The 27,491-nt window shown below is 40.7% G+C and overlaps 1 protein-coding gene across 2 annotated transcripts; it reads right to left on the reverse strand.

The window, feature by feature from the left end:
* Positions 1-27,470, reverse strand: LOC148122885 (endogenous retrovirus group K member 13-1 Env polyprotein-like). 2 transcript variants are annotated; one of them, XM_087898252.1, is made up of 4 exons: positions 27,341-27,470; positions 12,527-12,653; positions 12,268-12,328; positions 1-1,646 (listed from the first exon to the last, which is right to left on the reverse strand). In XM_087898252.1, exons 1-4 carry the CDS (start codon positions 27,365-27,367, stop codon positions 911-913), a joined length of 951 nt encoding a protein of 316 aa, XP_087754378.1. In that variant the 5' UTR covers positions 27,368-27,470; the 3' UTR covers positions 1-910. The 2 variants fall into 2 exon arrangements, with proteins under 2 accessions (XP_087754378.1, XP_087754370.1); XM_087898244.1 differs by lacking the exon at positions 1-1,646 and adding an exon at positions 8,752-11,145.
* Positions 27,471-27,491: the final 21 nt, after the last annotated feature.

The raw sequence follows: 27,491 nt of genomic DNA on the forward strand, positions 1-27,491 counted from the left end.
TGCAGGGCGGAAAACAGCACTTGCATCTGCATGCTGTATGTTTATTAAGTTATCCTTTTATACACTTTGGAAACAATTGCTTCAATCAACAGTTTTACCTAAAAGAGGAACTATAGATCATGAGTTAACCAAGAACTTATTTAGATTATGCACACAAAGCAGCTTAATGTAGCAAGAGTGGTCTGGGGGCTTGCAAAACATTCTAGCCTATTTTAAACAAGGGCCTCTAGAGACATTATCTCACTGTCCCAATCTATTCTAAGATTTCCTTCAGTGAGTAGAATAGTTGCTTCAAGCTGAGACTGCAACCTCAGGGCAGCCACTTCCACAAACCTCAGGGCATGTGATACTTGCTCTCAGAATTAAAGGTCAGAGGACTTGTCACTCTGAAATGTCCCATAGCATTCCATGGAACTTCTCTTAGAGTCCAAGGTAGTACTCAACACCTCCCCTGGCACGGGTGACATGATCCCTGCATTTTATAACACAGTCTCCAAATCTCCACAACTTCTTCTTTTTTCTTTAAATTTTTAAAAATTACTGCCTTCCACAGAGTGACCAGTGAGCTATGTGTGGACCGAATGCAAGCGAAGTATTAAATAATAAGCAGGAGTAGGAGCACGAGTAATACAATCCCCATGCCTCCCGCAGTATGGGACAGACTTTGTAAAAGATCTCAAGGGTCTAATCCTTCCAGTTGTTTCAGGAACGCATCAGCCAAGGCCGGAACATCATCATGCTCAAACTGTCGGCCAAATACCTCTTGTATGTTTAACTGTAAGCTATTAATAATCTTAGAGGCAGATGTATTTCCTTCTAAGTATTGCTGAATTAATTGCCAATCATGTTCAGAGTCATTATAATGCAAGCTGGTCACACAAAAAGTAGTGGAATTCCAATCACACCTAAGTCAGATTTGTCTTTCTATAACCAAAACCTTCTTCCCAAGACAGTTAACTGTTTGCTTGAGAATGTTAATTTGAGTCTCCAGACATGTGTCAATCTGTGTTTGGGCTAACCACAGCTCATGGGAATCTTTATGCCATTGTTCAACAAAATGCTTAGTCTGGAGGGAAGTATGCAAAGCCATTCCTGACACGGTGGCTACCGTGGCTACAGCTATAAGACTTAAAACAGCTGCCAGAACCACTCCAATCATATGCTTAGTGCGCTTAAGAAGTTTGGTAAAAAATTCCATCACAATAATATCAACAGGATTCTGGGACCATTCCTGGCCCAGTTTAATGGGTAGCCAAATATGGGTTCTTTGTTGCAGAAGCACAATGCTGTCCCCAGGTTGTAAAGAAACAGAGGTATTAAGACATGAATACAAACGGCAAGAGGGGCAGGACATTCCTAGCCCAAAAGTAACCTTTCCAACAAGAAAAACATACGGAAAAGGCACACAGGCAGTAACATTATATTTTTGAAAAAGGGTAAATGAATAACTAGAAGCAGATTGAGCAGTCCCACTAAATGATCCATTAAACAGCATAACAGGTTTCAACACGGCAGCAATCTTCCAAAGGTGTGTCTGCACAGCTGCAGGAGCAGAGAGCGAAGCCATCCGCAAATCTGCGATGCCACCATCTCCCCAGGCCATCAGGCGGGAACCAGTCACGATACCCTCTTTAGGGTCAGGCATCCTAGTGGTTTGAGATAAATCACACAATGTCAAATTCCATTCAGAGCAAGTGTTAATAAGTTGTCCATATGGTCCCCACGCAACGTAGGGGCCCATGCGCTTCCCAAACTTTCCTTGACATTCTTGCCAGGAAAAGTACTGATGTCTCAAATCAACATATGTAAAGTCAGAGCAATATGGAATAGCCAATTCATCAGCAAATTTAACGTTATTCCAGTTCACATTAATAGACCAAGCGGATAACTGCTGTAGCCAAGTGAGTGATGTTTTAGTACGATTCCCAGGAAGCAGCCAATGCTGCCACCCAAATGGCAAGCAGGGATGCTGGCCAAGGCAGATGGGCAAACCTGAGCCTGTATGAGAAAAATTATAAGCACTTCCATCATCTTTGTTAAGGTGTGTCAAATTGCCACAAGGTGAGGGGGACAGGATGGCTGGGTAAGTAAAGATAGATGCGTCCACATCGCCCCAAAACACCGGCTCAAACAAAGGTGGATTAGGGATATAGGTCCGGTAATTTACTCCCGCTTCCACAGAAGAGGTTACAGACAACAAAGCACACATAGCCAGAAACAGGTTTTTCACGTTAGGTGTTTTGCCTGTACGAGCCAAAATCTTTTGTCCTTCAAAAGTTAATTTTTTAATTTGCCCCCAACTAGGTAAAGGTGTGGCCTGATTATGTCGAGGTCGGCGTCTACGTGGTTGAAGAGTCAGCTGCGCCATGGCCTGCACAGGAATATCAGGTGGTGTAGACAATGGGGGGCTCTGATTGCGAGCCCTCTGGTGCAGATACGGAGCCATTCTTATTGGGCCATGCCTGGATCCATCCTGCGGGTATCCATTGTTGTTGTCCATTGCCTATGGAGACAAGACCATATCCCCTGCCTCTATATATTAACACTCCTGGCTGCCATTCGGTATCCTTAGCCAATTTTATCCATACTGATTGATTCAGATGTGGATATCCTTCTTTCTCTGTAAAATGCTTCTCTGCTCTAGTCAATATCTCTCCTTGTGGTAAATTTAGAAAATTCAAAATAAACAGTGTTTGATGTAATATAGTTCTTGCATTATTCTGTAAGGTGTAAAATAATTCCATTCCAAAATCCTCCTTTTTAATTTTTTAATTTGCATTTTTAAAGTACCATGAACATGCTCAATAAGGGTCTGACCCTGAGGATTATATTCAATGCCTGTTTTATGAATTATATTATGCAAGGCACAAAAGCGTGCAAAATGCTGGCTGGTATAAGCAGGTCCATTATCAGTTTTTAAGATGGCTGGCACACCCATAATTGCAAAGGTCTCGAACAAATGTTGAATAACATGTTGTGTGCATTCTCCGGGGAGAGCAGTGGCCCACAAAAATTTAGAATAAGTATCTATGGTCACATGTACATAGGATAAGCGACCAAATGCAGCTACATGAGTAACATCCATTTGCCACAATTCATTGGGAGATAAACCTCTAGGGTTAGTTCCAGAAGGTACAATGCGAAGATGCATGGGACGACAAACAGGGCAATTTTTAACTATTTGTTTTGCCTGCCGATATGGAATTTTATACTGTATATGTAAATGGCCAGCATTGGAATGATACAGGGCATGGTCTTCTTCAGGAGTAATAAAGGCTACGAATTTAGCTACCTGAGCATTTCCATAAGTAATAGGCCCAGGCAAGGAAGTATGAGAGCGAACATGGGTAATATATAGTTTGTTATTGCGATGCTGCAATAAATGCTGTAAGGATTTAAAAAGAGATAAGGATTGTTTTGGGGAATAAGTAACTGCATTATAAATGTTTTGTACCACGCCTACTACATAGGCTGAATCTGCTACAATATTAATTTCACAAGGAAATTCCTGTAATACCTTAATGACTGCAAATAATTCATTCTGTTGAACTGACCCCAAATCTGTATTTTGAACCCAATACTTATCAATGGTCCAATAGGCACTTTTTTGAAAAGAGCCATGTATAAACACAGTGGGTGCTGCTAGGGGATACCTAGCAACTATGTCATTTATAACAAATTGCTGTCTGCGGAAGCAATCCCATAATTTACTAGATGGAAAATGATATTCAATATTACCAGTAAAGGAGGCAAAAGCTATTTGAATTCTTGAGATGTCTGTAATAAATATTCAAATCTATCCTTAGCTAATGGGACAAGTATAAATGCAACATCCATATCTGTTAGAGTTATAGCCCTCTGTCTACCCTGCTCAATTAATAAGGCAATCTGCTGCTCATAGGGCATAATATTTTTTGCAAAGCGATGTCAAGTATAAATCCATTCAGCTGGGCGCAGCGCCTGACCAAGTAATGCCATGGGATATTTCCATGTATCAAGAATATAAAGAGTTAAAGGCTGCAAAAGATCAATACGTTCTAAAAAGGCTTCTTTCAATCATTGTTCATATTGTAACTCTGCTTCTGCCTCTTTGGTGAGGTTCCTGGGGCTAGTAAGAGAAGAATCTCCTTGTAACAAAGAGAATAAATTATGTAACTGATACGTAGGTATTCCTAATGTTGGGCAAGGCCAATTAATATCCCCTAATAATTTCTGAAAATCATTTAAAGTTTGCAAACTATCCCTTTGCAAGGATACCTTTTGAGGGCGAACAGTAGTACGAGATACTACATACCCTAAATAATTTACCACCAAATCTCTTTGAATTTTCTCTGGAACGATTACCAAGACAAAAGGTTCAAAATAAGTGGGCAAAACTTTTAATAGGGATTCCAATTCCTCAATATCTGGTCCAGCAAACAAAATATCATCCATATAATGGGAAATATATAAATGAGGCCAGAAATGACGCACCAGATTCAAAGCTGCATCAACGTAAAGTTGACACAATGTGGGTGAATTCATCATACTCTGAGGCAGAGTTTTCCACTGAAATCGATGATGGGGACCACAATGATTAATTTGGGGCAAGGAAAAAGCAAATCGTTTTTTATCCTCAGGGTGCACGGGGATAGTAAAAAAACAATCCTGCAGCTCAATAACAATCATAGGTCAATTTTGAGGAAGTGCCACTGGTGATGGAATGCCAGGCTGCAAAGCTCCCATGGGAAACATGGAAGCATTAACCCCCCGCAAATCAGACAGCAATCTCCATTTACCAGATTTCTTTTGAACAACAAAAATAGGTGAATTCCAAGGGGAAGTAGAGGGCTCTATATGGCGCTTCTGTAATTGTTCGTGTACTAAAGAATGAGCGGCTTCCAATTTCTCCTTTTTAAGAGGCCATTGCTCAATCCACAGAGGTTCTTCCGATCTCCACAAAAGTTTTATGGGTTCCATCTGTGGAAAGAGCAACAGCAAGATTTCCTAATACTAAAATTGAATGTGAGCTCCCCATTGCTCCAACAGGTCTCGTCCCAATATAGTAATGGTTACTTCCATCACATAGGGTTTTAACACCGCAACCTGGCCATCCTCAGACACTATGGAAACAAATGTTGTAGCTTGACCAATGGAATTGACAGGAGTGCTACTTACTTCTCTAATTTGGCAGGGGACAACCTGATAAGGGATGGACGAAGGCCATTCCTCCAAATTTATAATAGTAATGTCAGAACCAGTATCTACCAGCCCAAAGATACTGCATTCTGCCAGTTGTAATTTTAGCTTAGGTTGTACTTTTGTTATCTGAGCTGTCCACAAAACATTTATCTCATCAGTACTACCAAAACCCCCTTTTCAGCTTGCTGCTGAATAGCCAATAGGTAGATAAGGCAAAAGTAACAATTGAGCAATACGATCTCCTTTAGCAAACTGGATGTCAGCCGCAGCTGACATCAAAATTTGTATTTCTCCTTCATAGTCTGCATCTATAATGCCTAAATGGACATGCACCCCTTTTGCATTGAGACTGGATCTTTCTGTTAAGAGCGCAAACATCCCAACAGGCAGGGGACCATAAATGCCAGTTGGAATATGCTTGGGAGAGTCCCCCAGCCCCTGCTGAGAAGGGTGTTGCTATACAGATATAGGGTCTTTCTGTCCCTCCAATCTTTTTCCCAATCTGAGGCTTGGATGATAGCCCATCTTTGTCATCATCTGTTGTGAAGATGGGGAATACTCATTACTGAGTTTAAATCCCATGTCTTTCAGCAGATCCCTCCCCCACAGGGAAATGGGGAGCTCTAGATCATAAGGCTGAATACTCCCTGGATGGCCTTCATCATCGCTCCATTGCAACTGTCTAGCACTCATATCTGGGGCTTTTGCATAACCCAGGCCTTGTAAGGTTTGAGAGGAAGCTTGAATCGGCTATCCTGATGGCCAATCCTTCTTGGCTATGATGCTTTTATCAGCACCTGTATCCAACAGGCCAAGAATGCACTTTCCATCTACTTTAAGCATTAAAACTGGCTGTTGGTCCAAGTCAAGGGACAAAAAGGTTAAATCTGTGCCCGAGAAGACAAAACCTCTATTTCCTCTTTCTGCAGGGCCGGCTTCAAACCTCCCATGAAGACTGGGAAGGAGTATGAGCTGAACAATCCGATCTCCAGGAGAAATTGCAGAAATGCCCCTAGGTGACTCCACCATAATTTTGACTATTCCAGTATAATCTGGATCTATAACTCCAGGATGAACTCTTAGTCCCCTCAACGTTGCGGAAGACCTCCCTATAAGTAACCCTACTGTTCCTAAATTAAGAGGCCCCTTAAAGTCCAATTCTACAAGCTGGACCCCCATTCTAGGGGTTAATACGAGCATGGTGGTGGCACGGAGGTTCAGTCCTGTTGAGCCCACAGTGGCTCTCCGTGGACCTTTGGATGTCGGAGAATAGGCCACGCCCCCTGGCATGTGTCCCCATTCTGACACTCAACTGCCCCATATATTCGCAGGCCCTGGTGGTGGGGGCCCCACTGCCCATTTCTCGGATGGGAGTCTGCAGGCGTCTGAGGCAGAGGCTGGCCATTTATATCCTTTAGAGACCGGCACTCATTTGCCCAATGTTTCCCCTTTTTACATCTTGGACATATGTCTGGCTGAGCTGAACGTTGAGCATTAGGCCCTTGAAGGGTGCCTCCTCTTTCTGGACACTGCCGTTTTAAATTTCCCACTATGACACACTTAAAGGCACCTGAAGCTGCTCTTTTTCCTTGTGTTAGTTGAATCACTGCTGCTGCTAGGCCTGCATTTGTAAGCGGACTTCCCAATTCTCTACAAACCTTCATCCATGCCTCAAGGTCTCAGCTTTTGTAAGGGGTTATAGCATTTCTGCAATCCTTCGTGCATTGTTCATACACCAGCTGTTTTATCAGTGGCATAGCCTGATCTGGATCCCCAAAGAGTCTGCCTGCAGCCTCAATCATGAGAGCAACAAAGTCTGAAAATGGATCAGTGGAGCCCTGCAGGATCTTAGTAAGATTGCCACTCACTTCCCCCTGGTTGTGCAAGGCCTTCCAGGCTCTAATGCCAATTCTATTAACTTGTTCAAAGACTTGAACTGGGTACCCGGTCTGCTGATTGGCAAAGCGACCCTGGCCAAGTAGCATGTCCCTGTCCCAAGCATGGTTTTCTGCTGCTTGATTGGCAGCTGCTTCCTGGTTTGCAAACTCTATCAAAAAGGCTCTCCAGTGACTGAAGGAGCGCTTGATCCAACCAGATTCTCTGGAGGAGGCTGGATTCTCTGAATGTGGCTGGCCTGAAGTCTTTCCAAAAGACCATTGACAATGACTCTGGGACTTGTTTCCTCTGCATATTCTGGATTTTTGGGGATCCAGTCTGATTGGATACTCACCTTCCTGGTCCTGGAGGGAGCGGGGAGGAACTTGAACTACCCACAGGGCAGAAAACCCTGACTGCTCTTAGGGATGGAGAGGGAAGAGGAGAGGGAGTGGGGGGAGTGGAAGGGTGTTGGGAGGAGGGGCGAAAATGGAAACTTTTATATTTTAATAAACTTTGAAAAAAAAAGGCTCTCCAGTATAGATATTGTCCTGGGCTCAAACACGCACAAGCAAGCCCACTCCAACCGCTGGGCGTCATGCAATATCGGTTCAGGGCTTCTATCTGTGCCACCGTGAAGGAAGCGCTAGTTCCATAAGTTCTTACAGACTCAGCCAGAGATTTAATAATCTTAAAATCTAAAGGATCCTCATATCTGTTCCCTTGTGGATCCTGAAACAATGGATACGCTAGTGATAGCTCAGTTCTCACCACTTTCCAGACACCCGGACAAAATGTGCGTTCGGAGCTGTCCTGGCCTCTTCCCACATAAGGTGGAGTGGTGGACGGTGTCATGGAATGAGGTGTCGGAGCTTTTGAACCTTTCTCCTTTTTTCTCTCCCTTTTTCTTAATTTTCCCTTCTCCAATTTTTCTTATGAGCACCTGCAGCTCCTTATCCGATTCAGCCAATTCTGGATATCCTCCCTCTGACTCTTTTAATTCAGAGAGGTCTGGGTATAACTTTCCCCACTTCTGATGGTTCCTTTCACTGCTTGCCTTCTCTGACTTTTCTGACCATTCCTTCTGCAACATCTCCAGCGCTGCCTGGCCATCTTCTACTGCTTCACTGCAGTGCTGGTCCTCAAGACAGCTTCTAACTAGTTTCCAAACTGGCCTGACCCCACCCTTAAGGGTCCCTTGCACAAAGGCAAAAACTAGGTCTCTCCCTAGCTTCTCCCACGATGATATCGAGAGACTCCCTGAAACGGCAAACCAGGGTACAATGGTATCTCACTCGTTCAGAAACCTCTCCAAAGTACTTCCTTTTATCTTTAAATTCTTTGAACATAGCAGTTCGTTAAGAGCCAAGAAAATTGGCTGCGACTGAGAAGCGCCCATAATTATTTTTTTTTTACTTTCGGTTCATCAACTTGCAAAACCGCACTACGCTCTCTCTTTATCTAAAGAGTAGAGCAATTACCACCCCCCCCCACGCTCTTGTCGCTGTTGTTCTCTCTTTGTTTACAGAGTAGAGCAATTAAGCCATGCTCTTATTGCGGATTCCCAACTTACCTGGGAACTTTCCAGTGTACTGCCCTGGCTGCAGAAATTTCTGAGTCCTGACAAGAAAGGTCTCCATAGGGGCCACCACTTGTGGCGTCCGCTTTGACCAGCAAAAAAGACGCAACACAGACTCTTATAACTGCAGTTTATTCAGGAACCTTGAACAACCTTCTGACCCCGGGGAAAGCCCCCTCATAGCAAGAATAGCCTCTGGGTAGCCAACCCCAGCAAGCCACATGGGAAATGGGGATAGGCCCAGGTACACAGAAGCAAGCCTGATTACAAATTTTGGTCAAAAATGGAAATGTTTATGATTAGAGAGCACTCATTGATTGGGGGGGTGGAAGGCAGAAGACAGTGCCATCTTTAAGGCGTGGCACAAAGCAGCTCTCTACAGTTTCTCTCCAAAATGGATTCTTTCATGACTTTGTAGATTACTGAGACATGCAAAGGCTTTACCACACTGATTACATTCATAGGGTTTCTCTCCAGTATGGATTCTTTCATGATTTTGAAGATGACTGTGCTGTGCAAAGGCTTTACCACACTGATTACATTCATAGGGTTTCTCTCCAGTATGGGTTCTTTTATGTTTTTGAAGACTACTGTTATATGCAAAGGCTTTACCACATTGATTGCATTCATAGGGCTTCTCTCCAGTATGGGTTCTTTCATGACTTTGAAGATGATTGTGCTGTGCAAAGGCTTTACCACACTGATTACATTCATAGGGTTTCTCTCCAGTATGGGTTCTTTCATGACTTTGTAGATTACAGTGACGTACAAAGGCTTTACCACACTGATTACATTCATAGGGTTTCTCTCCAGTATGGGTTCTTTTATGTATTTGAAGACTACTGTAATGTGCAAAGGCTTTATCACACTGATTACATTCATAGGGTTTCTCTCCAGTATGGGATCTTTCATGACTTTGAAGACTACAGTGCTGTGTAAAGGCTTTACCACACTGATTACATTCATAGGGTTTCTCTCCAGTATGGGTTCTTTTATGTTTTTGAAGATTACAGTGCTTTGCAAAGGCTTTACCACACTGATTACATTCATAGGGTTTCTCTCCAGTATGGGTTCTTTCATGACTTTGTAGATGACTGTGATGTGCAAAGGCTTTACCACATTGAGTACATTCATAGGGCTTCTCTCCAGTATGGGTTCTTTCATGACTTTGAAGATAACTGTGCTGTGCAAAGGCTTTACCACACTGATTACATTCATAGGGTTTCTCTCCAGTATGGGTTCTTTCATGACTTTGTAGATTACAGTGACGTACAAAGGCTTTACCACACTGATTACATACATAGTGTTTCTCTCCAGTATGGGTTCTTTTATGTATTTGAAGACTACTGTACTGTGCAAAGGCTTTATCACACTGATTACATTCATAGGGTTTCTCTCCAGTATGGGTTCTTTCATGACTTTGAAGACTACAGTGCTGTGAAAAGGCTTTACCACACTGATTACATTCATAGGGTTTCTCTCCAGTATGGGTTCTTTTATGTTTTTGAAGACTACCGTACTGTGCAAAGGCTTTACCACATTGAGTACATTCATAGGGTTTCTCTCCAGTATGGGTTCTTTCATGAATTTGTAGATGACTGTGATGTGTAAAGGCTTTACCACATTGATTACATTCATAGGGCTTCTCTCCAGTATGGGTTCTTTCATGACTTTGAAGATGACTGTACTGTGCAAAGGCTTTACCACACTGATTACATTCATAGGGTTTCTCTCCAGTATGGGTTCTTTTATGCATTTGAAGAATACTGTACTGTGCAAAGGCTTTGCCACACTGATTACATTCATAGGGTTTCTCTCCAGTATGGGTTCTTTTATGCATTTGAAGACTACTGTACTGTGCAAAGGCTTTACCACACTGATTACATTCATAGGGTTTCTCTCCAGTATGGGTTCTTTCATGACTTTGAAGACTACAGTGCTGTGAAAAGGCTTTACCACATTGATTACATCCATAGGGCTTCTCTCCAGTATGGGTTCTTTCATGCATTTTAAGATCACAATAATGTGCAAAGGCTTTACCACATTGATTACATTCATAGGGTTTCTCTCCAGTATGAGTTTTTTCATGCCTTTTAAGATCACTGTAATGTGCAAAGGCTTTACCACACTGATTACATTCAAAGGGTTTCTCTCCAGTATGGCTTCTTTCATGACTTTGAAGATGACTGTGATGTGCAAAGGCTTTACCACATTGATTACATTCATAGGGCTTCTCTCCAGTATGGGTTCTTTCATGCCTTTTAAGATCACTATAATGTGCAACAGTTTGACCATACTGATTACATTTATAGGGTTTCTCTCCAGTGCATATTTGTTTATGCATTTGAAGATGACTGTGATGTAAAAAGGCACTACCACACTCATTTCCTTCATAGCATTTCAATCTAGTATTTGTTTTTTCATGACTGTGAAGATGACTGTCCCATGCAAAGGTTTTAACACATTGAGAATATGCAGAACTCTTTTTTCTAGTTTGACTTTTTTCAAGCCTACAATGATAATGGTATATGTGAAAGCATTACTACATGTAATACATTGTTGAATATTTTTATCTGAATAAGTTAATTTTACAATTTAGTCCTATTTTAAAGAGGAATTATATGTTAAGGTTTTATCACCATGTTTACAATATTGTTTTTCCCCTTCATTAAGGCTTGCTTTCCATCTTTGAAGATAACTGATAACAGCCTTTAATATATGGTTCACAATTACAGAATATTTTTTTCTGTATGAGAACTTTCATATATTTGAAGAGAACTGAAAAAACTCAGAGCTTTACCACTCTCATTGCATTTATAACATTTCTTATACTGCGAGTGATGCTACATTTGTTAAGTGAATTAGGACACAGAGAAGTTTTTACACAGTCCTAGTACTCATGGTGCTTTTCTGAAATGTCAGTTTGTTGATATATTACTTGTATACAGGTTCATCAAATTCAATAAGTATACTCAACATAGGGACTGCTACATATTTTCTATTTGTTCTGAGAGAGGTATGTTATATCTTTTCACATCCCTATGCTCATGTGTCTTGTATCCAGAGTAATAAATGGCGTACCTAGTAAAGGAGGAATAACAAATATAAGGTTTCCACATTGAGTTCACACAATTTGACTTTGTGTCCTCATAAACTTGTAGTATATGGATTAAGGCAACTCCAAAACAGCTGCCCCTTGATTCGTAACTCTAAATGCCCCCTCACTAAACTTAACACAGTCACAAGTGTATGGGTTAAATTACCTTTTCTATGGACTGTTAGTGTAATAGATAGTTTTAGAGATATACTTATCACCTATTCAACATGCATATCTTTTATAATATGAATAATATGAGATAAATGGATTGACAACTTTACAATAATATAATAGCTTTCATTGTACTATGATTCAAATGGTAATATAGGTTAAGACATTGTTTTCTTAACTTCTTTCTTAAAACAATGGCTTGCAAATGTAGTTCACCTATCTGAAATTAAGGTATATGATTTTGTGAGAATTTAATAAACATCAATGCACTTTATTATTTACACTATTGCTTTTGTTAAAGCATATAGGATACATTGCAAATTCTTCAGAGGTACATTTGTATCAGCTTATACATGAAAATTACCTTTCATGTCTTCTAGAATTTTGACAATGTTCTTCAAAATTATGGTCTTCCCAACTGTATCCTAAAATATAATGCCAGAAATTGTATGATTTATATTAAAAATTGTAAAAAAAAAATTACTTACCATTTGAAGCAAACCTTACAACCATGCCTGATTTATTTACCCCATTCTTCTTTTTTAACCATATTACAAAAGAGCATCAGTAACCAATGAATAATTGTCCCTTTGTATGAAACATAAAAGATAATACAGTCTTACCTATAGTACTGAGGTTTCTGTAGGTCTCTACCATCACATCTATGTAGAGACTCTTCTGGGAAGGATTCAATAAAGTCCATTCTTCCCAAGTGAAGTTGACATGCACGTCATCATAGGTCACGGAATTCTAAAATATCACATGCATGTGTAGAAAAGAAAATATGATTTTGACAACACTGTAAATGTATACTTCTTTGACAGTATAGTCATATAATTCTGGTGCTCCCCATACTTATTCCATGACAAAGACATCATAATTTAATCACCAAGACACTTTAGAAGCAAACTGAATAGGAGGTTCACCTCTGCCAATTCTGAACCCTTTGAATAGGATATCACCTTGCAAGAGAAATGCTTACTAACCAACAATGAAAGATACATAAACAGAACATCAGTACAGAGTACAGATAAGAAAAATTGTATGAATGATTAATTCCTAACTACAAAAAAAGATAATAAAATGAAAAGGCTGGATGCATTGATTCATGCCTCTCTAATCTTTACACTCAGAAAGCAGAGGCATGTATATCTATCTGCCTCTGAGTTGAATACCAGCCTAGTCCATGAAATCACTTCTAGGGCAGTCAGAAATACATGTTAAATACCTGTTTCACAAGGAAAAAAAATCAATCAAATAAGCATAAAAGCTAGAAATAACTCAGGTTTTTGCTGAAGTTTCTACAAAGAGTTATGCATTTGCTTCAACTCTTTATTCATCTACCAGAAACCAGAAGTGCCCCAGTTTAAACTGCAACATAAATGAGATTTTACTAAAAGGCACTGTGTGTTTAAAAAATTACAAATGGACAAATGAAAACAATAGAAATTAATATGCTGATTATAAATAATCAACACGAAGTAGGAAAGATGTCTCAACAGTAAAGAGTCCTCCTGGTCTTGCATACAGGTGGGCTCAAGGACTTACATGGGGGAATCATAACTATCCATTATTCAGGTTCAAGGTTTCTAATACCATCTTTTGATCAATGTAAAGACCAGGTACGCACAGGGTGCATATCCAAGTATTCAGGTATAACACTCTTTTTAAAATAAAAATTCAAAACAAACAAAATAGGCAGGAAGAAGGTTATGCACCTGCAATCCAATAACACAGAAGGCACAGGCAGATTAATGTCATGAGTACATGCTATCCTGAAAAACATAATGATACCCTCTGTCAAATTTTAAAATTCAACATATGGATGAAGCTCAGTACAACAGCATATGCTTGATAGGAACAAAACCACTATGCAACAATATAAAAACTAAAAAGCCCACCTTTAATCCCAGGACTTGGGAGTCAGAGATTCTCTGAGTTTGAAGCCAGCCTGATATATAGAGCTACTTTCAGGACAGCTAGGGCAACACAGACAAACCTTGTCTTCAAAAAATAACAAACAAAAATGAAAACAGTAGGCTACCAAACCACCTTAGCACCAATTAGCAGCAAATTCTACTGAATCTTGTGTGATTTAGTGATAGAGTTTATGATGGTGGAAAGTTATGACAGCAAAAGAAGAAAGCTGACTGATTAGTTTCAATTACAACACAGCAGGCACAAAGAACAGGAAATGGGTTGAGGATGTAGAAACTCAAATTGTGGAATTCCTTTCTGTATGCTGATTATCATTAGTTAATAAAGAAACTGCTTTGGGATTATAACAGAGCTTTAGGACAGAACTTAGGTAGGTGGGGAAAACTAAACTGAATGCTAGAAGGAAGAAAGCAGAGTCAGAGAGAAGTCATGTTGTAGAAGGAGTGGCAGGCAGCATTCCAGCCTGGCTCCTGCATGGCTAGCTTCACACCCAGAAATAACAACACACAAACTGTATTCATTTAAACACTGCCTGCCCCATTAGTTTCAGACTCTTATTAGCGAGTTCTCACATCTTGCTTTAACCCATATTTAGTAATCTTTGTAGCACCATGAGGTGGTGGCTTACCAGGAAAGATCCTAACCTGTGTCTGTCTTGGAGAGGAGAGTCATGGCAACTGTCTCACTGCCTTCTTCCCAGCATTCTGTTCTGATTACTACACCTACCTAATTTTCTGTCCTATCAAAGGGCCAAGGCAGTTTCTTTATTAACCAATGAAAGGACACATAGACAGATGACCCTCCTCCATCAGAGACAGACGCTGAGAAATTTACCTGGTAAGCCACAGACACATGACAATACACAAATTAATAGAAATTGATTAAATTAATATGTAAGAGTTAGCCAATAAGAAGGTAGAGCTAATGGGCAAAGCACTGATTTAATTAAAACAGTTTCTGTGTGATTATTTGGGGCTGAGAAGATAGGAAATAATAAGCGGCTTCCCACAACAAACTGGTGCCCACACAGCCAACTAAAAGCCACTTAAAATCTTAGAGAGCTAGGAAAGGAATTCTAGACACTAAAAAATGAAGTTTAGCCACATTTGTTTCCACAAAAGGATTATGCTTACTGGTAACATGCTGCGGCTCCTTTTAGAGAAGTTTTCCTGATTTAGAGGTAGCAGAAAAAAAGCTGAAGATTTTCATATAGTTACCCTACTGGATATTGGAAGTAGACAAGATTGCCAGGCAAACCGTGGGTGCATGGGGGTGTGCAGGGGTGGATGTAAGGGGAGATGGGTAGAGACAAGGGAGAAGAGGAGGATTTGGGAAAGCTAGGGGAATGGGATGGGTAGGATGGAGGAAGGGTGGATATGGGAGCAGAGAAGTAAATATCTTAATTAAGGGAGCCATTATAGGGTTTGCAAGAGACTTGATTCTAGAGGGGTTCCCAGGTCCAAGAAGAAATTCCCAGATTGTTCCTTGGGCAGCAGAAGAGAGGGTGCCTGAACTGGCCTTGTCCCATAGCCACACTGATGAATATCTTGCATATCACCTTAGAACTTTCATCTGGCAATGGATGGAGATAGAGACAGAGACCCACATTGGAGCACTGGACTTAGTTCCCAAGGTCCAAATGAGGAGCAGAACGAGGGAGAATATGAACAAGGAAGTCAGGACCACGAGTGGTGCATCCACCCACGGAGATGGTGGGACTGATCTAATGGGAGCTCACCAAGGACAGCTGGACTGGAACTGGTGGAGCATGTGATCAAACCGGACTCTCTGAATGTGGCTGTCAATGAGGGCAGACTGAGAAGCCAAGGACAAAGGCACTGGGTTTTGATTCTACTGCATGGACTGACTTTGTGGGAGCCTGGTTTGTTTGGATGCTCACCTTTATAGACCTGGATGGAGGCGGGTGGACCTTGGACTTCCAACGGGGCAGGGAACCCCTACTGCTCTTAGGACTAGAGGGAAGGGGAGGTGGGCAGGGAGAGGGAAAAGAGAGGTGGGGAGGAGGTGGACATTTTTAATAAATAAATAAATAAATAATAAAGCTGAAAATTTTGAAATACCGGCTTTCCAGACTATGCTGCCAGAGCGAACTCTGACTCTTCCTGGAGGACCAACTATGGGGTCTGTGAGCAGATTGCTAATAGCAACGTAGACCCCATGTAAGCCGGAAAATGGGGCAATGTACATGACTCTTGGAGGCAGCAAATATGCCTCTGCCATGTTGTAATATGTGGAGCAAGCAGGCAGGCCATATTTACTCTACCAATGGCACAGCTTAAGTTCATTAGAAGTGCTTAGCATTTTAAGAAGCGCTCCTTATTTTTCAAAAATAGAAGATAATGACAATTTCTGGGATCAATACAGTTGTAGCTCCCAAGATCATATAGAATTTGCCTCTGTAAGCTGTAAATATGTTTTATTCCCATTGGTTAATACAAAAAAAAACTGCTTTGGGTTTATGGCAGCACATGATAGAGCAAGGTAGGAATTCCAAGAAAAGATAGAGGTGAAAGAAAGGAGAGTCAGGGAGATACCATGTAACTGCCAAAGGAGACAGATGCCAGATGGAACCTTACTGGTAGGCCACAACCATTGGCAATACACAGATTAATAGAAATGGGATAATTTAAGATGTAAGTGTTACTTAATAAGAAGACAAAGCTATTGACCAAGCAGCGTTGTAATCAATATAGTTTCTGTGTAATTATTTCTGGGCAGCCAGGAAACAAAGAGCGTCTCTCAACAGAATGGTGTCAAAATGAGGCAACTTCATCAACAAAAAACCTGAGAGAGTTAAAAAAAAATCTAGACACAAAAGAACAGAGTTAAGTAAGACTTCTTGGAAGCCACATATTTTTCCAGATGGGCTTTGTTAGCTGACAGCAAGCAAGGGTGCCACACCTCCTATAAGAGATATCTTCCTGACTCAGCATTGGCAACAATTGATGCACGGCTTCTTTAGGGAAGGGCTTCCTGCTTTGTGCTGGCACAAATAGCTCTGTCTCTTTTGGGAGGTACTGCACTGAAATGGGGTCTGTGTGCACCATTTAACAAATTGCTTAATGGAGACATAGACGCATCAAGTTCCTGGACCTGGGGCACAGAGAATGGCTCACAGAGCTGGCAATAAACATACCTCTGCCATGTTGGACTAAGTAGAGCAAGCAGGCAGGGCTGAGGAGTTGGTCCTAGCCATGGCTGTTCAGCATTTTAAAAACGTGCTTCTGGTCAGAAAATAATTACAAATGTGCAAATAAACAGATTCAGATTAAAAGACCTGTAAATGGGTCACAGTGTATAAATGTAAGCAAGCTTGGGAGAGAGAAGACAGTCACAGATTAAAGGAGTAAAGAAAAATAAGCCATGTAAAGATGGGAAATTCACAGAGAGTATAGATTATGCATATTATTATATTTTCTTTGAGTTTTTTGACTGGGAATGAGTTAAGTACAGAGAGACATTTCATTTTATGGGCTGCTAAGCCAAACCAATATATATTTTAAAGGTATCTTGACTTCAAAATTTGGGTCTAAGGATATGTTGCTTTGGAAAAAAGGTTCTGCTTTTGTTTCTGCAGAGGATGAGAACCTGTTGATTCCTTCCAGAAAAAGGTTGTTTGATGGACCAAGATCCCCTGATAGGTTCCATGAACCCTCAACAATTCTTAGCCCAACAAAAAGCAGAAGGCAATTTGAAGAAAACTACTCCAAAATTCTCAAATATTGTTGATAAATGTTTATTTACATTTAAAGGGGACATAGTATAGTGATAATATTTTGCATTTGTACAGATTTTGGTCTATTGATACAAATTTAAGGTCAATATTGTTAAATGAATCTCTGCTCTTGTTTAAGGTATTTGATAAATACAAATTAATAGATAGTCATTTATAATAGTTAAACTTGGAGTCATATTAGCTAGGCTTTCTAGATGTACGGAGATATATTTCATATGGAGAGATATTCTTCAAATCTTTCAAAGACATACAGAACATGGCATTTTAAATGTTTTAAAAACAGGCCATTGCATGACAGTGAGACATATCTCCTTCTGGTAGTACCAATTATTTCAGAGAGGTTGATGGGCATTGCAAAAACTCGTTATGGAATTTGTCTTCAATGTGACAAGGCTAGCCATTTGGGCAAGAAACTGCTCTTGCCTGGATTGCTTGATGGTATGTTGTATAAACTGCACAAGCAGGACCTACAAAAAATGACTGTTAAAGTTGCCTAAAGGTGAGACAGTACCTGTTTCATGAAAGAGTCTGTTAGACATTCTGAAGAACACAAAAAAGGTGACTGAGAAACTGTCATTATAGGTGGAACTGTCTTTGAAATTTTCTGCTTCATGGAAAAGTCTGCCAGACACTATGGGCCTGTAAACTGAAGATGGATGCCCCAGTGTTACAAAAGAACTTTGGGAAACGGTCCAGGCAGCAAGATGTCTTTGTCAATTCTAGAGTTTTGGAAGTGCTTATAACTACTTAGGAAATATATATCCTTCTGAAGTCTTTGCTGGAGTTGAAGAAAGACAGTTTTATAATTATAATAGATTAGATATAAAACTTTAGACTCACAAAGATAGAATAGTTGATAGAGTATTTTCCTTAATTTGCCAAATTAAATGGACTAAATATTGTAACTATAATTCTTGCTTGATGATATTTTTGTTATATGTAATCTTGCTATATCAAAGTTAAAATCCTTTCTTTTATTTAGACAGAAAGCGGAGGTGTTGTGCAATTCCCCTCTGTATGCTATGAATATGTTTTATTCCCATTGGTTAATAAGGAAACTGCTTTGGGCCTATGGCAGCACAGAATAGAACAAGGCGGGAATGCCAAATGGAGATAGAGGAAAAAAGAAGGCAGAATCACAGAGAGGCCATGTAGCCACTGAAGGAGACAGATGCTGGATGGAACCTTACCAATAGGTCACAGCCATGTGGCAATATACAGATTAATAAAAATAGGTTAATGTAAGCATTCATGATTCCTTGACTACTAAGGGATCATACAAAGAAGTACAAATCAGCCAGAATGCTTCACTGCCTGAGGGAATGCAACAGTCTGTCAGGAACTGGGAGGTATAGAGTGACCCAGGAACCATGGACTTTAACCTGGTCTCTCAAGGGAGTTAGGTTGGGCCAGCTCCATGATTCCCTGAAGAGTCTACTGCCCAGTAAAATCCTATGACCTTGACCTCCACTGTCGGCTATTACTTGCAACATTCCCATCTTCTAGGTCATAAAAGAACAGATGATTAAGCTCTTTGTCCAGTTTTCTAATATCTTAAGCATTCTTATCAGAGTCAACATTCTTAGGTCCTTTGCAGAAACAAAATCCTCTTTGAGTCCCATTTTTGTTCCAACTTTCTTCTCTGTTGCTGTTATTAAATTATGCAATCAAAAGCAACTCAGGTAATGAACATGTTTATTTGGTTGTTAACCCTATTTCACAATTCTTCCTTATGAGAGCTTAGGCTAGATACTCAAGCTAATAACTAAAGGCAAAACAAGTGGAACCATTGTTTTCTGGCTTTCCCTCTTGCTTTGTCACTGTCTTGTGCTCAATTAGCTCTCCTATCTATCCCAGGGCTGCGTGCTCAGAGATATTGCCAACTCAGTGGAAGAGCCTTCCTATATCAATCAAAATCAATAAATCTGTCTCAGATACGTAAATCAGGTATTCTGAACTAGGCATACTCTCAATTGGTATTTTCTCAGATCACTCTAAGCTATGTCATGCTGGTAGCTGAGATTATCTAGAAAGAGACAATAATATACAAGAAGGTTTTAAAGATCCAAAGGCAATGTATTAATCATATCAATCACTTAAGCAGCAAAAACACAAACAAAGATAGATATGCCAGGAAATGGAAAGAGGCAAATATCTAAGATAAAGAAGAGAAAACTAGAGAAGATACAATGGAGGGGTAAGTGTGCTCCTGACCCACCACAATAGCCCAGTAAGGGAACACACAATTTTCCCGCCACCCTCATCTCCCTGGGTATTCCGAAGGGGCGGCTTCCCCCAGTTAAGCCCTCTCTCCTCATACCCCATCCCTGTTCTCAGCCAGGAACCCCTTGCCTTCCTCTCTGTGTTTTTCGGGGCATAAAATCCCCCAGCCCAAGCTGTGTGGGCACTGGGACAGGGCGGTGAGTGCAACCCGGCAGGAGGGAGTTCTTTTGTTTTAATAGCCTGCCTGCAGCAATGTAGGACTGCAGACAGGGAGATTCCTGGCAAGCAAGGGGCACTGATCCTGTAGCAGAAGATCCAGCAGAGGGAAGAGCCATTGGAGAGCATTTGAAGGAAGAGATGGGCAGGCGCCAAGGCAAGAATTACTACAACAATCTGAAAAACAACATGAAAACACCAGATCCCAGCAATCTTACTACAAAAGGACTTGAACACCCTATTCCGGAAGAAGTGGAAAACAGTGTCATTATGAAAGCAATAGAGTCCCTTAAACAGGGTATGAAAAACTCACTTAAAGAAATGGAAGAGATATATAACAAAAAGATGGAAGAAATGAGTAAAGAATTGGAAGAGAAGTATAACAAAAAGTATGAAGAAATGAGTAAATCCGTAAACGACACCCTGAGAAACCAAGAAAAAACAATCAAACAGGTAATGGAAACAGTTCAAGAATTGAAAACTGATATGGAGGCAATGAAGAAACACAAACCAAGGGCCGGCTAGATATGGAAAATCTAGGTAAACAAACAGAGACTTCAGAAACAAGCATAACCAATAGAATACAAGAGATAGAAGAACGAAACTAAGATTATGAAGACACCACATAGAAAATAAGTGCTCTGACCAAAGAAAACAGCAAATCCAACAAATTCTCATCACAAAACATTCAGGAAATCTGGGCCATAATAAAAAAAACCAAATCTAAGAATAATAGGGGTAGAAGAAGGAGAAGAATTGCAGACCAAAGGTCCAGAAAATATATTCAACAAAATTATAGAAGAAAACTTTCCCATCCTAAAGAATGATATTCCTATGAAGGTTCAAGAAGCATACAGAACACCGAATAGACTGGATCAAAAAAAAAATCCCCTCGACATATAATGATCAAAACACAAAGCATTCAGATTAAAGAAAGAATATTAAGAGCTGCAAAGGAAAAAGGTGAAGTAACTTATAAAGGTAAACCTATCAGACTTACACCAGACTTCTCTATGGAAACCCTGAAAGCCAGAAGGTCCTGGATAGAGTTACTGCAGAAACTAAGGGACCATGGATGCAAGCCCAGACTACTATACACAGCCAAGCTATCGTTCACTATCAATGGAGAAAACAAAATATTCCAGGATAAAAACAAATTCAATCAATATGTAGCTACAAATGCAGCCTTACAGAAAGTATTAGAAGGAAAATCACAACCCAAGGAATCCAACGCTCCCAATACTGCCTCCAATAACTCAGACATCTAGCGACCCTTCACAAGCACAACTAAAAGAAGGGAAACACATACAATCTACTACTCAAAAAAAAATGAAATAAAATAACCGGAGTCAACAACTACTGGTCATTAATATCACTTAATATCAATGGACTCAATTCACCTATAAAAAGGCACAGACATGGGGGAATGGGACGGGGGAGGGAGGAAGGATGGTTCTGGGAGCAGGGAAGTTTATATCTCAACTAAGGGAGCCATTTTAGGGTTTGCAAGAGGCTTGATTCTGGAGGGGTTCCCAGGCCCAAGGAGAGGTCCCCAGATTGTACTCTGGGCAGCAGAGGAGAGGATGCCTGAACTGGCCTTGGCCCATAACCATACTGACGAATATTTTGCATGTCACCACAGAACCTTCATATGGCGATGGATGGAGATAGAGACAGAGACACATATTGGAACACTGGACTTAACTCCCTAGGTTCAAAGGAGAAGCAGAGGGAGGGAGATCGTGAACAAGGAAAGCAAAATCAGAGGGGGCCCTCATCCGACGATGGATGGAGATAGAGATGGAGACCCACATTGTAGCACTGGAAGTCAGGACCACGAACGGTGCATTCACCCACTGGTACAAGGGGACTGATCAAATGAGAGCTCACCAAGGTCAGCTGGATTGGGACTGAACGAGCATTTGATCAAACCGGATTCTCTGAATGTGGCTGACATGGGGGCTGACTGAACCCCCGAGGTCCAAATGAAGACTGAGAAGCCATTGACAATGGCACTGGGTCTTGTTTCGTCTGCATGGACTGGCTTTTTGGGATCCTGGCCTGTTTGGATGCTCACCTTCCTGGACCCGGAGGGAGGGGAGAGGAACTTGGATTCCCCACAGGACAGGAAACCCTGACTGCTCTTGGGAATGGTGAGGGAGGAGGAGAGGGAGTGGGGGAGCGAGAGGGTATTGGGAGGAGGGGAGGAAGTGGAAAGAGTGTTTTCTGATACTAGAATAAACAAAACAAAAAAAGGCACAGACTTAGAGATTGGATACAAAAACAGGATCCAACATTCTGCTGTTTACATGAAACACACCTCAACCACAAAGACAGACACCTACTCAGAGTAAAGGGTTGGGAAAAGGTTTTCCAAGTAAATGGACCTAAGAAACAAGCGGGTGTGGCCATTCTAATATCTAACAAAATTGACTTCAAACTAAAATCAATCAGAAGAGATGGAGATGGACATTTCATACTCATAACAGGAACAATTCATCAAGAAGAAGTCTCAATCCTGAATATCTATGCCCCTAATATAAAGTCACCCACTTATGTAAAAGAAACACTGCTAGAATTCAAGGCAGTCATCAAACCACACACACTAATACTAGGAGACTTCAACACACCTCTCTCACCAATAGACAGGTGAATCAGACAGAAAACTAAAGAGAAATAAGAGAATTATTGGAGGTATTGAATCAAATGGACTTAACAGACATCTATAGAACATTCCACCCAAATAGGAAAGAATATACCTTCTTCTCTGCAGCTCATGGAACCTTCTCGAAAATTGACCACATACTGGGTAACAAAGCAAACTTCCACAGATACAAAATAATATTAGTAACCAACTGTGTCTTCTCAGATCACCATGGATTAAAGTTAGAATTCAACAACAATTATACCCCCAGGAAGCCAACAAACTCATGGAAGTTGAACAGTCAACTACTAAATCACCCCTGGGTCAAGGAAGAAATAAAGAAAGAAATTAAAGTCTTCCTTGAATTTAATGAAAATGAAGACACAACATACTCAAACCTATGGGACACTATGAAAGCAGTGCTAAGAGGAAAGTTCATAGCACTAAGTGCACAATTAAAGAAAATGGAGAAAGCACACACTGGAAACTTAACAGCACACTTGAAAGCTCTAGAAAAAAAGAAGCTGATTCACCCAGGAGTAGAAGACTGGAACTAATCAAACTGAGGGCTGAAATCAACAAAATAGAAACACAGAAAACAATGCAAAGAATCAACGAAACAAAAAGCTGGTTCTTGGAGAAAATCAACAAGATTGATAAACTCTTATCCAAACTAATCAAATAGCAGAGAGAGAACATGCAAATTAATAAGATCAGAAATGAAAAGGGGGACATAACCACAGACACAGAGGAAATTCAGAGAATCATTAGATCTAACTACAAAAGCCTGCATGCCACACAATTGGGAAATGTACAAGAAATGGACATTTTTTTAGATAAGTACCATAGACCAAAGTTGAACCAAGACCAGGTGAACAATCTAAATAGACCTGTCAGTCGTGAAGAATTATAAGCTGTTATTAAAAATCTCCCTACCAAAAAAAGGCCAGGACCAAATGGTTTCAATGCAGAATTCTACCAGAACTACCAGGAAGAACTAATACCTACACTCCTTAATATATTTCACAATATAGAAACAGGAGAGTCATTGCCAAACTCTTTTTATGAAGCTACAGTTACCCTGATACCAAAACCACACAAAGACACAACCAAAAAAGAGAATTACAGGCCAATCTCACTCATGAACATCGACGCAAAAATTCGCAAGAAAATACTGGCAAACTGAATCCAAGAACACATTAGAAAAATTATCCATTGTGATCAAGTAGGCTTCATCCCAGAGATGCAGGGCTGGTTCAACATATGCAAATCTATCACAGACCAGTCAAGGCCCAGTCTTGCAGGAGTTGCAGGACTATCTATCCAGCACTGGGCAGCAGAGGCAGGATTAGGTGTTTAAAGTAATTGTCAGTTACATAGCATGAGGTAACAATATTACAAGCTCATAGTCTCCCACACCAGTATGGCAGAGACTCCCCCTCCCCCAAGGAATCCACACTCAACAAAGCTCAGAGGCCGAGGGCCACTACCCAGGTCACCACTCAAATTAACAGAACCTGTGTGGCTCATGGTCCATTCTTTCCAAGCAGCTCTGACAGCTCAGCCAACCTGCTCTTCCTGGTTTGGGCACAGTGGCTCCTACATTCACCATGGCATGGCTTTGTGGTCCTCCTTACAGCTCCCTTCAGCAGAACAAGAGAATCCTGTAAAGAATCTGTAAACTACCTCCTACTGGTGCTCCTGATTGCCTAGGAGAGTCCTTCATTTGCTAGGATCACCCATCCTGGCTTTAAGACATTAGCAATTACCCTACTGGGTGAATAGAGATCAAATGTCTCAGAGAGCAAAAACCCTCCAGGTTTGTCCTTCCACACTATGGTGAGACAAGACCATAATTTGTAGTTTAGTAAAATCCTCCATTCTCCCAGAGCACTTCCTGTTCCTTCTCCAAGGCACACAGACCTATGTGTGCACATTCCATTACACACTCAATGTCCAATGTAGTCAACCCTTTACTTCATAGCTGGGAGGTCCTGCAACCAAACACAGGACACATTCAAACAATCATTGTTAAACAAAAAGAGGCCATGGATTAGAATATAATAAAAGGTCCATGGGAACAGTTGGAAGCAAGAGAGAGATAGTGAAAATAATGTAATTACAATATCAAAAAAATATGGTTAAAAAGTAGAAACAAGCTTCATGGTCATGTGCTCCAGAGACTAGGGATCTGTATTACAGCACACCAAGTACAACTCACATCATTCTCTCAGGGTATACAGTCATGTTAGGCAGAACCACACCATTTTATCCAGTTCTTCTAGTTTGCTTGAACTACTGTAACAACAGTAATTTGGTTTAATAATAAGTTCAGTTTTTATATCGATTCTTGAATGCATGGTCTCTGGTATGTCACTTCTCATTGCTAATGTCAGCTACTGTCACAGCAGGAAAGCTTTCACCCTCTTTCTTGTCCATCCCCTTTTCTGTTGTGACTATGCTTGCTTTCAAGTTGGTCAGTGAACTAAATTCTTACACCGGTCCTACTTCACTTATAAATTCACAATAAAATATGGAGAAGTTGGAGGATACTCTTTCACTAATCTATTTCTCCTTCCCACAGACCAGTCGAGGTCCAGCTTGGAAGGAGTTGCAGGACTGTCTTTCCAGCACTGGGTAGCAGAGGCAGGATTAGGTGTTCAGAGCACTTCCCAATTACATAGTGTGAGGGAAGCCTGAGCTACAGGAGACATTGATATAAACCAGTTGTTCTCAATCTTCCTAATGTTGTGATCCTTTAAAGCAGTTCCTCCTGATGCGTTGAACCTCCAACTATTAAATTATTTTCACTGCTACTTCATAACTATATTTTTGCTACTGTTATGAATTACAATATAAAAATCTGTGCTTTCTGATGGTCTTAGGCCAGTCCTGTGATAGGGTCATTTGATCCCCCAAAGGGATCTGGGACCACAAAGTTAAGAAAACCTCCACTAAACTGATATAAATAAATAAACAGCACTTAAGACAAAATGGAATGAAATTATTAAACTAGGAAACATTGAAAAATATAGCAGTAATGCATTTAATGAAAATGAATGTTAAAAATGATATCAATAATTGATGATTTAAAATGATTTAAAAAAACAGTAGGAAACTTATCTATACTAAATCTGAAATGGAGTAGGCTTTTCCCTGATAGAGAGAATGCCATTAATATGAGACTGTATGACTTTGTTCCATGTAAAATGTTAGCTACTGAGTGCTGTAATGTGATGGTATTACAGTCAATCACCTGTTTCTCAAACCCTTCAGCTGACTTGACTATGTCAACTAAGGTTGTACATATCTGCATAGGAGAGTTGTCTACTTGGAAACAATATTTAGTAGTTCAAGCTATCCTCCCTAAATTGTACACCCACCAACTCTGTCTGCCTTGATTCACATGGAAGAAATTAATACATGAAGGGAAATTACAAAGAAAGTCATTCACCATGCCACATCAGTCCTTCTTTGTAATGGAGACCCCTGCAGTGCAGCCTGTGACCTAGCCATTATCTAGTCTGTTTCCTCCTGCAGTGAACACAGAACAATGTTCCTCCTCTTCTGGTCTGAAGGGAGAAGCCATGCTCCACACACAAATCCTTTCCTGTTCTGCAATGGACAGTCCACTATGTGACGCAAACACAATTTTAGAACTGTGTGGTACTGCAGACATGTAATCCAAGGTTTAGTGTTTAGTCAAGAGGAGAACAAGGGCAATGCCATGTGGGGCTACAGACAGACAGGGTTCAAGCACATCTCAATCAAAATAGGAGACCTTGACTCAAAATTAGTTTTCAAAAAGACTGGAGATTAATTCTAGAATTAATATACCTTTATGTCACAACAGAACTTAAAGTTGGTTGTGACCCTGTAATGGCCCCTTGAGCAGCATTTAGAAGCCAGTTTTTTAATGGAGGGATGGGTATTTGTGCTGGTTGTAAATCAGGTTTGTCTCCTTTGTTATGGGAATGTAGCTGGTTAAAACAAACTTTTATATTTTATCATACTAATCTCTAACAGGTTAGAATAACATTACCTTTGGGGTATCTGGGGTGAAGCTCTTCCTTACCTAAATTCTACGTTGTGACTTAATGTTTCCCAAGAACTGGAAATTCTATTACCATCAATTCTACTCTACTACATCACAGTTTAGCAGTGGAGTGCTATTCTATACAGGAAATACTGTTTACAAGCTCCACAGAATTAACTCAGGATGGATCCTAAACCTAAATATTAAATATTCAATGTGCAGAACTTCTGGAAGATACTAGAGGGACCAGAGCTCTCTGACCTTGGCAAATCTGTGTTCCACTGCGACAATACAAGCACTAAGGGAGCCTGCATTTCACAGTGAAGTCAACAACAAGGGTATTTCAAAGCACAGTCCCGCTCCCAAATCTCTGACCAGGAGCAGTAAGGATAGTGAAGTCACTCAGAGGCGGCCAGCCAGCTCGGGAATTTCAAAAAACATGCAGAATCAAGCAGCATCACGCAGACCCTGCTGAGGTGTGCAGGACCAGAAGGACCAGGCAGAAACATGAATAACTCTGCACCTGGTCACCGGTTCCTACCCGGCCAGAGAAGGATGCACAACACTGTCTCCTATGGCTCAGCTAGCTGCTTCTCCCGGTCTGAGAATAGCCCCAAACTCACCACATTGTGATTTTCCAGCTTGTCCATGCTTTGCTCAGCTTACTGCACTCACAGCAGAGAATAAAAAACCACAGACGCCGACTACTCTTCAAAGTCAAGCTTGAAAACGGCCGCTGCCGGAAGAATCCTGCACAACTTATGACTGGCAGGT

This window comes from Myodes glareolus, chromosome 2 (genome assembly GCF_982192425.1).
Source record: "Myodes glareolus chromosome 2, mMyoGla1.1, whole genome shotgun sequence".
Lineage (NCBI taxonomy): Eukaryota > Metazoa > Chordata > Mammalia > Rodentia > Cricetidae > Myodes > Myodes glareolus.